General features: G+C 39.9%; 1 protein-coding gene across 7 annotated transcripts in view; it reads right to left on the reverse strand.

Annotated features, from left to right (window-relative positions):
* DMD (dystrophin) overlaps nt 1-13,745 on the reverse strand; it is a 2,416,993-nt gene that overhangs the window by 455,348 nt on the left and 1,947,900 nt on the right. For all 7 annotated transcript variants that reach the window (XM_075852742.1, XM_075852740.1, XM_075852736.1 and 4 more), the window contains one exon: nt 2,340-2,486. In XM_075852742.1, coding sequence (XP_075708857.1) covers nt 2,340-2,486 — 147 coding nt within the window. The remainder of the gene's footprint in view (nt 1-2,339; nt 2,487-13,745) is intronic.

The following is a 13,745-nucleotide window of genomic DNA, read 5'->3' on the forward strand; positions in this document are numbered from 1 at the left end:
TAGTTGAAACCAAGGTTTTAAAGGTAAACCTCAATACACTGATGAAACTTTTGATTTTAAGAGACTGCCAAGGAACACAATCAGGACAAAGAAATAGTAGGAATACAATTCTTCTCTTTTAGTTTATTTTTTCCCCATAAAGGAGCCTATTGTATCTTAGAAAGGGCATGATAGCCTGATAGCCATGATAGCCTATTATGTTAATATATTAAAGCAGCTCTGTCTATAAGTTCAGGAATCCCATGGTCAACTTTAAATGAGATGTAAAAAAAAATAAAAATAAATACGATGACACGATAGCAGTAGTTTCATTGTTCCTACCTAAAGTAACAAGTAGCAGTATGCGTTACTAATTGTTGTAAGTTAATAAACCCTCAATGCAAAAAAATTATTAGGGAGACATGTTGGAATGACAGTCAAAGCGGTTGTCCGCTTTTTGCATGTTGTCCTAGAGCTAGGAACCCCAGCAAAAAGCTGTAGTCGGCAAATAAATATGAAAACAATTGTTCAATCCCCCTGTAGCACTACCCCAGGGGAAATTAGGTATTACATGCTGCACATTGAAATTATTGGTCTGGCTGTGCACTGCACGGACATGCTGGGTCCTCCAGAGTTAGGAACACTCTTTGTAGTTGCTCTATGCTCTATATAATTTGTTAGGACCCAAATGAAGGTTTTCTAAACCAAGCAATCCCCTTAATGCAATAAAGCTGGCCATACATTCCAAAGAAAGCTGCAACTATAAGAATGATATGCCACACCGAAAAAAAATTCTGGTGTTGTAAATGTTATTTATATGGATTGTGTTCATGTAATTTTGTATGATTAAACAGTATGATCAGTGTTTAATCAGTAATTACTTTAAAACATTTTAAGCAACACCCATATCACACAAAGTAACACTGCTCAAAATAGATTATTATTCTTATTGCTATTATTTTACACATAGTGATCATTTTAATGACTTTCTACTGGTCGTATCATAAAGAATTATCGTTACACAAGTGAACAACTCAACAGTTCTTATATGTAACTTAATTTTTTCTTGTTTCTTAATACTAAGGGCTTATTCACCCGAACGTGTTATACGTCCGTGATACGCGCGTGATTTTCACGCACGTCGCACGGACCTATGTTAGTGAATGGGGCCGTTCAGACTGTCAGTGATTTTCACGCAGCGTATGTGCGGTGCGTAAAACTCATGACATGTCCTATACCTGCCTGTGTTTCGCGCAGCACGCACCCATTGAAGTCAATGGGTGCGTGGAAATCGTGCACGGCACACGGAAGCACTTCCGGGTGACGCGCGCGATTCGCGCTACAGCTTGTAAAGAAGAGAGGGGAAACATAAAATCCCCTCCTTCTTTACTGTGTCATCACATAAATAGGGAGTGTCATAATGATGTCGGCTGCATCACGCAGCCACGCACAATATACACATGTCACACTGAACTTTTGGTCTATTTTTAATATAACTATGTGATGAAAAACACATATTTAGGCTGCATCACGCAGCCACGCACAATATACACATGTCACACTGAACTTTTGGTCTATTTTTAATATAACTATGTGATGAAAAACACATATTTAGGCCTTATTCACACGAACGTGCCCATTTTGCGCGCGCAAAAAACACTGCCTTTTGCGCGCGCAAAATGGGCACGTTCGTGTGAATAAGGCCTAAATATGTGTTTTTCATCACATAGTTATATTAAAAATAGACCAAAATATTATATTACAAACAGTAGTGGTAACATTCTTATAAAAATTATCCATATTATTCTTCATCCATTACTTGGGGTTTGAAACACAATGCTATGCAAAACAATGCAAAAAGACACAAGCAGCCACAATAGGAATTTATTAAGATAGTGAGATATTTACAACATTTCCTATTATGAATTTGTGGTGAAAATTTCAAGGCATAACAGTCAAAGAAACTGAATGACATAGAATTAAGCTCAATGTAGATGCAAAGATTTTTCACATTTTTAACCAACTAACCGACCGACCGGCCAACCAACCAACCAACCAACCAACCAACTGACCAACCAATCAACCAACTAGCCAACCAACTAATTATTCTCCTTTTATTACCATGTATAATATTTTTTGTAAATAACATGTAGATAAAGCACATCAGAATAACTTGTCAACTGTTGAATCACTTTCATATCAGCAATTGATTATATACAAAGAAAATAAAGTAGACTGCCAACAATACAAATCTGTAGGGAAAATATTTTAACATGGCCAATAAGATTTTCAACTGCTGCAACAAAATGCATTCAAACAATAATTTACTTTCACTCAACAGTAGAAACAAGACACTTTACCTGTAGAAGCTTCCACCGTGTGTTTTCCTCTTCCAGGTGGCTAATAGTATAAGGAGACAATTGGATTTCGGTTGCGTTGAACTGGTGTTCAAGATCATTCACTTGGTTTACATTGTTTTTTATTGGTGCTATTTCTGCTCTGTAGGCCTACAAAATAAAGACATTGTAAATTAAATAAAATGGCCCAATTGTCATGCAACCAAGGGTTCACTAATAAAAAACAATATTCTTTGTTTTTAAAATTACATATCTTACTGTATTATCATAGCTGTCTTCTCTCAAGGCCCTTTGACACCGGCCAATAATCGGCTGATGCAGCGAGCGCCGATCAATGAGACATCGTTAATCAGAACTCGTTTGCTCCTGTCACACAGAGCTATGGATCGGGAAGAGCAATCGTTACTCTGATCGCTCGTCCCCATACGTTATTATCATGTCGGCAGCGTGTCTCCCTGTTTACACAGGGAGATGTGCTGCCGACAATGATAATATTTTGCTTTTCAATTAGTTTGCTCGTTCTTCTGCTGATCGCTGCCCTGTTTACACATAAACATGCCCCATAATTGCCCAGTGTAAAAACCCCTTCAAGCTGTACCTGACTGCCACTTTTCAATTGAAGTGATTGACGTCCTTAAAAAGAGGGGTTATCATCCTAGCTTCCAGGGCATACAAATGGGCTTTTCTACCTTACTGTAGGCACTGGGATGGGAACAGTTTAGGTGCGCAAATTTCTGCAATAGCAAGTGGAATGCTGTGCAGAAAAAAAGGACAGGAACATTCATAAACGTTTTTTTATTTTTGCCCTTTAAAGGGGTTGTCTGCTTTGCACCACTTCAACTGGTTAGAAGGGTCCCTTGACAACTAAGTGTTTAATTTTCTTGCAGTGCTATCACGAGAGAATTTAAGCATGACACGGTTCTCATTGAAATCAATGGGTTGTTTGTGTAAGGCAAGTCAGGTCCTCCAAAACCAGAGATGAGGATCCTAAGAGAAAATCCCCTCTATTATCTCAGAATTCCTTGATAGGGTATATGGTAATGGAATTTTCTAAACTGGAAAACCCCTGTAAGCTACACATTTTAATGTAGAAAGTTCATATTAATGGTACAAAATTCAGTATTACTAAAACTGTAGAACTGTAGAACTTTGGGGAGTCCAGGTGTTGCAGCTATAATTCAGAAGCTAAAATGAGTTCACAAATGTATTTCCTGTACTTTTTACAAAAACAAACAGCAAAAATTGGCAAAATCGTGGCAAAATAACAGGTGTTTCTAATTAATCTAGTTAAATTCCAAATTTGTTATTATACCTGTGCAATTTATCATCATTATTATTATTATTACTATTATTACTATTATTACTATTATTATCAGAGATGAGCGAATTTTCCCGAAATTCTTTTCAGGTCTGATTCTTTGGAACCGCTGTCACATTCGATTCGGTGACACTAATCCACTATCTATCTGTATTCTGTGTTTTACTATCGCTCACTCTCTGTCTGATGTCTTCTCTCTCCTCTCTGTATCCCAACAAAGCAGCAGCATCTCCTGGTTGGGCTGTTTATAGTGGCTTTGAGTCATATGAAGGTTATCCACTGAGTTATTAGTGACCCACACCTATACCACTCATGATTGGCTGTGCTAGAGGGATGGCTGTCTGCAGGGCATTATGGAGAAGCCCGTCGGACTGCTGCCCGAGGTAATCTCATCCTTTTAGTTTGTCTAATTGTCTTCTTTTAATCTGTAATATGAGCGATTCGTGTGTGGCAAATCCCAAAAGTTTCAGATTTGCTAAAATCCTAAATGTTAGGGAAACTCATAACTAATTAGATTTCTGTAGAATCGATTCATTCATCTCTTGTTATTATTATTTATCTACAGCACCATTAATCCCATTAATTGTGTTAGTTATATAAAAGTTAATCTTCCTTTAGTATTCTTCAGAATAAACACTTTCTCCCCTTTGATGAACCATCTCAGCAAACAGCAATACACTGATTTATTACGTTTTACTAAATTAAACCTCTCTTATGTTAGAGTATGATAAAGTCTTGCCTTTTGTAAATTGCAATCATCAGCAAAGCTTTTATCATTAATTCCCACTTCCTGCCAGTCATACCCTCCTAGGTGGTATTGGCATACAAAGCACAAAACCCCATTCTAATTATGAACTTACGGTATTGTAAAGGAATGTCAAATAATGCAGAAGTGAATTGCAATTAGAACTTCCATTTGAAATGAAGCAATCAATAGTTTCTGTATGGTAAAGAATGCACACAAATAGTAGAAAAGTAATAACTTGTGACAAAATAACTACATTCACTGCTTGCCTTGCATGGAAAGCAAATATAATAACATGGTTTCTTTTTTTGTTGCTATCTTTGATATGTTTTCCTTATTTTAAAAGAACATGCCCAGCAAATATAAAACCACAAAAGTAAATTTCTCATATTATATTAAAGAAAGTATACCGTTAAATAAAATGAGATGAGCCCAAAGTGTAGCAAAGTTTGTTCTGTTTTCTGCCAGAACCGCAATAACTAACTACTGTAACACTTACACAGGCAGAACAGTAGAATGGGAATGTACCGCAGCTCTGCATATTAATGCAGATATTTACAGAGGTGTAGCTATACTGGGTGCAGAGGTAGCAGTTGCACCTGGGTACTGGTGCCTGAGGGGGCCGAAGACGCTCTGCCTCACAAGAAAACACCAGTATCATCAATAGCACATGGTAGTGTGTTGTCCTGCTACAGATTTTGCATTGGGCCACAGAAGCTTCTAGTAAGACCTGGATGTAAATGCTATTCAGGTAAAACTGGGTAATAAACCCTACCGACCGTGGTGACTTTCATTAAGATGAGTTTACTACATATGCATTTATTATTGGGCTCAGTGGAAGCTGTACAAATCTGTATGCTCCACCTAAGAATGGCTACAGGCAGTTAGAATCTTATAAGTAAAAGGGGTTTTCCAGTCCCTAAAAATTTATGGGAGAAGGTTGTAATACTGTGAATTGCTGCTAGTGCTGTGTTGGCGATTTCATAATAAGAGCAGTGACCGGAATGAAGGGGAAGCTGCGCTCGTACGAGCGTTGCGGCCCCTTCAAAACAGCTGATCGGCATGGGTCCCGGCAGTCAGACCCTGAGCGATCAGCTATTGATGCTATTTTGAGCATAGGCCATCAATTTTTAGGAACTGGAAAACCCCTTTACCTCTCTCGCTGGGTGAAGAGAAGAAGGGAATTTGGAGCTCTGTATAAAAGCTCTGATCTCTATAAATATATATTATAGAATTGATCAGCACAGAATCCTTTACCTATTTGAGGTAAATAAATAGATGTAATTTACTTTGCAGTATTTTTTTAATTATCAGTGTAAACGCTGTACATATCTGTTTAAGCACAGAACGTTTACTGCTTTTGGCAATAATTTATGCATGATAATTTCTCTGTGATCCGCAATTTCCAAAAGATGCTGGGTTCCAGTTTGCAGTTAAGACTTCTAGGATTGTTGATCACTTGAGCAGTGAAAAACAACTGCGTTCGCTTGCAGTCAGCATTCAGAACAATTCCCCCCCAGGCTTGTTTCTGTGCTGCTAAGAAATGAACTATGAATGTCCATTGCCATGCTGAGTGGCAGATTCGTGAATCTGCACTAAGAAGAGCAGGAGTCTCTTCTGTATAGAGGATTAGGTGTGATATGTTATAAACGAACACATAAAAGTATGACTGCCATTATGCCGAGCAAGTGTATAACTCCCAAGTTTATTCACTTCACTTTAGATGTTTTTCAAGCATAAATAAGGCAAAAGCATCTCAATGCTGCAAGAAAATGTGTTTTTCATATACCCATTTATGTAACGTTTTCAAGCTCAGTACAAATATTGCATATGAGTGAATACAGTAGGTATTTGCATTCATCATTTAGATGCAGTAGTGCAGTGGCGTAGCTATAGGGGTCGCAGCGGTCTCAGTTGCGACCGGGCCCACAAGCCTGGGGGGCCAGCAGGGCCCCCGTTGCCACGCAGCGCGCTAATACAAAGTTTGTATGTGCCGTGATGCCGCCACTTCCTGGTTACGGGCATGGTTTGTTTAGACGTCACAGTCACATGGTACACTCAGTGTACCATGTGACCGTGACGTCACGAGAGGCGGCGTTCCAGCCACTGTGGAAGAGCCGATGCGGAAGAGCATGGAAGACTGCAGGTGAGCTGCAGAGGGGACCCGTAATGTAGGTGTGTTGTATTGTATTGTACTGTCTGTTGTATTGTACTGTCTGTGTTTGCGGTGGAGAGAGGGACTTTAAATTACAGGCCCCCCTCTCCTCTCTCCACTGCAAACACAAACTGCACGACACAATACATTACAAACTGTGGGTCGCACTCCCCCTGGGGGGTCATGTAAAGACCTCCGGGGGGTCGCGAACCACTCACCGAGGTCCTGCTTCCAACTATATTTGCGTCCTCAGGACGCAGATCCAGTTGAATTTAATCCTGGAGCAAGGAGCTGGCGGCTCCTTCCTCCAGCATTCACTGCCGTGAGCTATTAGCGGTTCGGCGCAGACAGGCGCGATTTAGTGACGTCATCACGCCTGTCTGCGCTGAGTCACTCATAACACAGGGCAAAGGAGGAGAAGGATCTCCTCCTCCACCCATCTTGGGAACGGAGATAGGTAAGTAACTTTATTATTTTTCTATTATGCACATATGGAGGAATTATACTGTATAAGGAGGGGGGCTGATATGGTGGCAGCTATGAGGGGCATTACTGTATGGGGGGCTGATATGGTGGCAGCTATGATGGGCATTATACTGTATGGGGGCATTATACTGTCAGGGGGTCTGATATGGTGACAGCTATGGGGGCATTACACTGTAGGGAGACAGCTATGGGGGCTTTATACTGTGTGGGGGCAGCTAAAGGGGGCATTATACTGTAACCACATATGGGGTATTACCATTTGTGGGACACACAGGATCTGCTGACACTGAACCAGTCAGTCCCGCTGACCTGACGGATACAGGATTCAGCGCAAGATACAGCTGCTCTCTATACAGAATACAAAGCAGCTGTATCTCAAAAAGTAATAATAATTTCTCCAAAAATGGAGTTACAAAGTTGCACTAACCACACTAATACATTATATATATATATATATATATATATATATATATATATATATATATATATATATATATCACACATATATAATAGATGCAAAAAACACAGCACTCAATGTAGACTGGAAATCAGGCCATGTGCACGTTACCATAGTAAGGATGAATCAACTCCTTGGAATGAAATAGCAGGAATAAAGAGCAAGTAACAGCACCAGGACTTCAATGTTGGGGAGATGTTGGTTTATTCACCACCAGGTGGAAAGAATGAGCGACGTTTCGGTTCACACCCGAACCTTTCTCAAGCTAGTTACAACAATGCATAGTGCCACATATAAATAGGGATACAAAGGATGTACATTCAACAGTGCAATTAATAATATATATGTAAAAAATCCATTAATATACAACATATAGTTATACAAAAGTAGACATATACCAATATGTGTGTCCAGATAGATGTGTTTAAGAAACAACATCTCATAATATATGAAAAATAATACAGGAAAAATAAGGTAGTATTATAATTACCCTAATCAATAGCACCAGCTCATAATGAAGGGGGAGGAGCAGAGGGAATGTTCCAACGCAATTATAGTAAAAAAGAAGTAATATTATATCATAAAACTTACAGTGTCAGCTCTCGGTGATGCATGGAATAAACCATGGCGTCCCGCGGTCTATTAACTAGGGCTTTTCCCCTTATTAAGGAATTCCAAGAGCCACCATTATTAGCATACCGTAAAGGTAAAACCATCAGAAATAGGCTAGTAAGGGCAGATATTGGATCTAAAACTAAGATGTCACAGAGTGTTCTAGCCCCTCCAAAATATGGATGTTTCCCGTGCCTGGGATGCAATATGTGTAATCATATGATTAAGGGAGATAGTTTTTGTCATCCACAAACAGGTAAAACTTTTAAAATTCAGGGCTTCTATACCTGTAAAACCACCTTTGCAATCTACCTATTGATTTGTCCATGTGGCCTATATTATGTGGGTGAGACCACTACGGAAGTAACGCTTAGAATGAGGAACCACAAATCTAGTATTAACACCAAGAGACGAGATCTACCAGTCTCTAGACATTATGTAGACTGTAGACATAATGTATCCCAAATGCGCTTTAAAATTATTGATTCAGTACCCCTAAACAGACGAGGAGGTGACAGAGAGTTGGCCCTCAAACGTAAAGAACTTGAGTGGATTTTTACTCTTGAAACCATGTCCCCAAAGGGACTTAATGTAGAATATACATATTTCCCACATATCTGAAAGCTCATGTATATATGACATGATCTATTATGAGTCTGATATATTTATATACGATCCATTCTTTTGAGTGTAGGTGGGATCTTTTTGACATTGTTTTTAAATTTATATAAATACAGATGTATTTTTATGTATACTCATTTTTACATATTTTCTCACTTTATATAAAATATTTTTTCTATTCACAGATACCAACTTATATGAAGGGATGTACATCATGGGAGCAGAGGCCACGTTTCCTAATCAATTTTGTTCCAAGGATTATATACAGATTTTCTTTGATGTAAATCAGAAACTTTCGATGTGTATTATATGCTCTCTGTGGAAATCATGTGGAATAAATTATAATCAATATATGTAATAAATCATTACTTTTCTATTTATGTCTATAACATGGTCCTTAATTCATAAAGACATGAGTGGGTGGTTGAGACTATGTTGTCTCTGTGAGATACGGCCACCTATTTGTAGGTATAGCCGTTCTCTCCATTTATGTTGTGGTCCGTGGCCATTCCCTTTAGACTACATAAATGAGTCTTTTTGTTATAGATATTTAAATATATCCCCCATATATATATATATATATATATATATATATATATCTAATATGGGCTATCTATATATAAAAAACTATAGATTGCTGGTTATATACTCTTTTGAGTTCTTTTCCATATTGATGTAAACATACTTCGGGACAGAATTCACTGTCTGCGCATGCGCGGCTATACTGCGTTTCAGATATGCGTTCCACATGACGCATTTCCGGCAGTTCACCATTTTGCGCACGTGCATTATCGACCGCGGGACGCCATGGTTTATTCCATGCATCACCGAGAGCTGACACTGTAGGTTTTATGATATAATATTACTTCTTTTCCACTATAATTGCGTTGGGACATTCCCTCTGCTCCTCCCCCTTCATTATGAGCTGGTGCTTTTGATTAGGGTAATTATACTATTACCTTATTTTTCCTGTATTATTTTTCAGATATTATGAGATGTTGTTTCTTAAACACATTTATCTGGACACACATATTGGTATATGTCTACTTTTGTATAACTATATGTTGTATATTAATGGATTTTTTACATATATATTATTAATTGCACTGTTGAATGTACATTCTTTGTATCCCTATTTATATGTGGCACTATGCACTGTTGTAACTAGCTTGAGAAAGGTTCGGGTGTGAACCGAAACGTCGCTCATTCTTTCCACCTGGTGGTGAATAAACTAACATCTCCCCAACATTGAAGTCCTGGTGCCGTTACTTGCTCTTTATTCCTGCTATATACACACACACACACATATATATATATATATATATAAAGAGAAGAAATCCCACGGCACACCTTTATATAAATAAAATGCTTTTGAGGGTGTCCATAGCTTTAAATAATAAACCACTAGGTGGAGCTTAAAAGCTTAAAGAGGCTCTGTCACCAGTTTATAACGTCCCTATCTCATACCTAATCTAATAGTCGCTTACACAGACTAAATATGAAATATTATAAAAATATTGCCATAATATGTAGCAAGATATAGTAGAAAACTGTAAAGATACTGACAAGCCCAGACAAAAGAAACATCTTTACATATGAGCAGGGGCGTTGCTAGGGTCTTAAAATATCAGGGGCACAAGGCCCGAGACATATATTTATCCCCCTGAAAAAAAAATAATTTTTACATACATATCAGAAATAGAATATCTATAAGACTAAGGCTCCTATAGCTTCACCGCTGGATAGAATTAGATGGATTGTCTCAGCAGACACTATCACACATGATAGGCTTAGATACATGGCCCCAGCAGACAATATCATACATGGTAGGCTTAGATACATGTCCCCAGCAGACAGTATCACACATGATAAACTTAGGGCTCATTCAGACGAGCGTGATTCTCGTCCGTGTGCTGTGTGTTGAAACAACGCAGAGCACACGGCCACATTGATATTAATGGGGCTATTCACACATGTGTGATTTTTCAGGCAGCAAGTGTCCAATGCGTGAAACTCACTGCATGTCCTATATTGGTGTGTTTTCACGCACCTAGCCGCCCATTGAAGTCAATGGGTGCATGAAAACCATGGACAGCACACGGACAACATCTGTGTACTGTCCGTGTTTCACGCATCAATTACACTGAAAAAAAAAGTGATTGCAAGTGTGTGAAAACACGTCACACGCAAAGCACACTAATGCAAAACGCAACACACATAGACAGATTTACGCGTGTTACAGGGCCCCAGCAGTATGTATCCTTGTACTTAACCTCAGGAGCAAATTTGGCATTTCTGGAGGCTCAAGCAAAGTTGTCTCGGTGCTCTAATCGAAGACACCTGTAGAGGATGCCCCACACAATGCCCCCCTGTATATTGTGTCACAACACCCCGGTATGGTTCCACACACAGTCCCCCTACCATACATCCCCCGTGTAGCCATGCAGTCCCCTGTAGGTAGTCCCACATATCCACCTTGTCTCAGCAGACAGTATCATACATGATAGGCTTAGATACATGGCCCCAGCAGACAGTATATATATGAGACAGCATATCTATAGCACTACAACCCTATAGCTATGGATAGGATTAGATACATTGGCTCAGCAGACAGTATCACATATGATAGCATTAGATATGGGGCCCAGCTCGCAGACATTGCGGCTCCAAAGATGGACCCAGAAAAGGTAAGTATAAGAATTGCTTTGCTTTTGTATGTGTTAGGCCGGATTCACACGAGCGTGTTCGGTCCATGATAAACGAACCATATGTCGGCAGTACTTCCCGGACCGAACACACTTCAGGGAGCCGGGCTCCTAGCGTCATAGTTATCTACCTGCCTCGCTGCGGGAAAACTGTCCCGTACTGTGGTCATATATAACTATGACGCTAGGAGCCCGGCTCCTGAAGTGTGTTCGGTCCGGGAAATACTACCGACATACGGTCTGTATATCACGGACCGAACAAACTCGTGTGAATCTGGCCTTACAAATTTTTTGGGTATGTTTGTGTTTTTTTACAGGTTTGGTTATTGGACTAGGTTGGATTCGAGGACTACTTCGATTATGTTTTATTTTATTCTCAATAAAATGGTCAATGAGGGTTGTGTGTTTTTTTTATTTCAATAAAATATTTTTTCTTTGTATTTTTTTAAACTTTGTTACTACCGCTGGCTGATTGACAACGTCCATTGCTAAGGTGGGGCTTAATGTTAGCCGGTGAAAAGGCTAGCACTAGCCCCCCCATTATTACCCCGATACCCACCACCACCAGGGGTACTGGGAAGAGCTGAGTGCAATCCAGTACCCGACCATCTATAGTGATGGCTGGGTACTGGTGTGACTGCAGGCTGGTATTATTAGGCTAGGAAAGGCCAAAAACAGTGGGCCTTCCCACCCTGGTAATGCTAGGCTGCTGCTGCTATGTTATATCTTGCTGGTTATGAAAAATTGGGGAGGGGGACGGCACGTTTTTTCCATTTAAAAAAAAAAATCATGTGAGGCCCCTCCCATTTTTGGATAACCAGCCAGATACAACACAGCAGCAGCAGGCTAGCATTACCAGGGTGTGAAAGGCCTGGTTTTGGGCTTTCCCAGCCTAATAATACCAGCCTGTAACCGCCCCAATGCCCGACCGTCACTACAGGTGGTCAGATACTGAAACGTATCCGGCTCTTCCCGGTACCCTTGGTGGCGGTGGGTACCGGGGTAATAATGGGGGTTAGTGTTAGCCTCTGCATCGGCTAACACTTAGCCCTGCTTTAGTAATGGACGCTGTCAATCAGCCAGGGGCCATTACTAAGGCGGTAGTAATGAAGTTTAAAAGAAAATATAAAGTCATAGAAGAAACATTAAAAAGCCGTCATCTAAATAGTCCTCGAATCTGTAAAAAAACACAAACACAAAAAAAAACCATTAGTAACACAGGTGTTAGGCTTAGATACAGGGCCCATGTGTGATACTGTCTGCTAGATCATGTATCTAAGCCTACCACAAGGCAGGTGTGGATACAGGACCTTAGCAGACAGTAATCTTATACTGTATAAGATTACTGTCTGCTGGGGCCCTGTATCTAAGACTACAATGTGGTAGGCTTAGATACAGGTCGCATCAGACAGTATCATACATGGCCATGTATCTAAACTATGTTTCTAAACCTACTATGTGGTAGGCTTATATACGGAGCCCATGTGTGATACTGTCTGTTGGACCCTGTATCTAAGCCTACCACATGTTAAGCTTAGTTACAGGGCCCCAGCAGACAGTAATCTTATACCGTATAAGATTACTGTCTTCTGGGGCCCTGTATCTAAGTCTACAATGTCGTAGGCTTAGATACAGAGCCCATGAGACAGTACCACCAAGCGTTGTGACGTCATGCGCAGCGCCCAGCGTCGTGACGTCATGACATGAGAAGACGTCAGGACTTCCACTGCGCTCGGGAAGGAGGGTAAGTATAGTGGTATTACTATAGTAACAGGGGCCCGTGTATTTTATGACATAGGCCCCAGTTACTATAGTAAATTTTTATAGACGCGGTGCCGGGGCCGCTGTCTGGTCACAATTGTGACTGCTGTGACGCCTGTAGTGTCAGTCGCCCGCGGAGCCGGGCCAAAAATCAGGGGCTAGCGACGCCCCTGCATATGAAAGGATGATTTTCTGAGTCTATGTAGTCCTATATGTTAAAAAACATACAAGACTGTTACATATTTAGATCACATATAGAAATGGAAGCAAACAAGCTAGAAGTATTACAGCCATTTTATGTAAATAAACAGCCTTTCAGTGTTATTGGCTGCATGTTACCTAATAAAACAGCTTAATAACTATAAAGCTTAAAACAAATTCTACGAGATACCAGACAAAATATTTCACAGAGCAAAAAGATTATAGAACAATTACTGCTGCAGAGCCAAGATTAACATTTAATAAATCCATATATCTCTACATGCCAAACTGTGAAAGCAGCCTGATTTGCCAAACATACATATATTCAGTGTCATTAGATATGGGGAG

Source organism: Rhinoderma darwinii, chromosome 2, assembly GCF_050947455.1.
Source record: "Rhinoderma darwinii isolate aRhiDar2 chromosome 2, aRhiDar2.hap1, whole genome shotgun sequence".
In the NCBI taxonomy this organism is placed as follows: domain Eukaryota; kingdom Metazoa; phylum Chordata; class Amphibia; order Anura; family Rhinodermatidae; genus Rhinoderma; species Rhinoderma darwinii.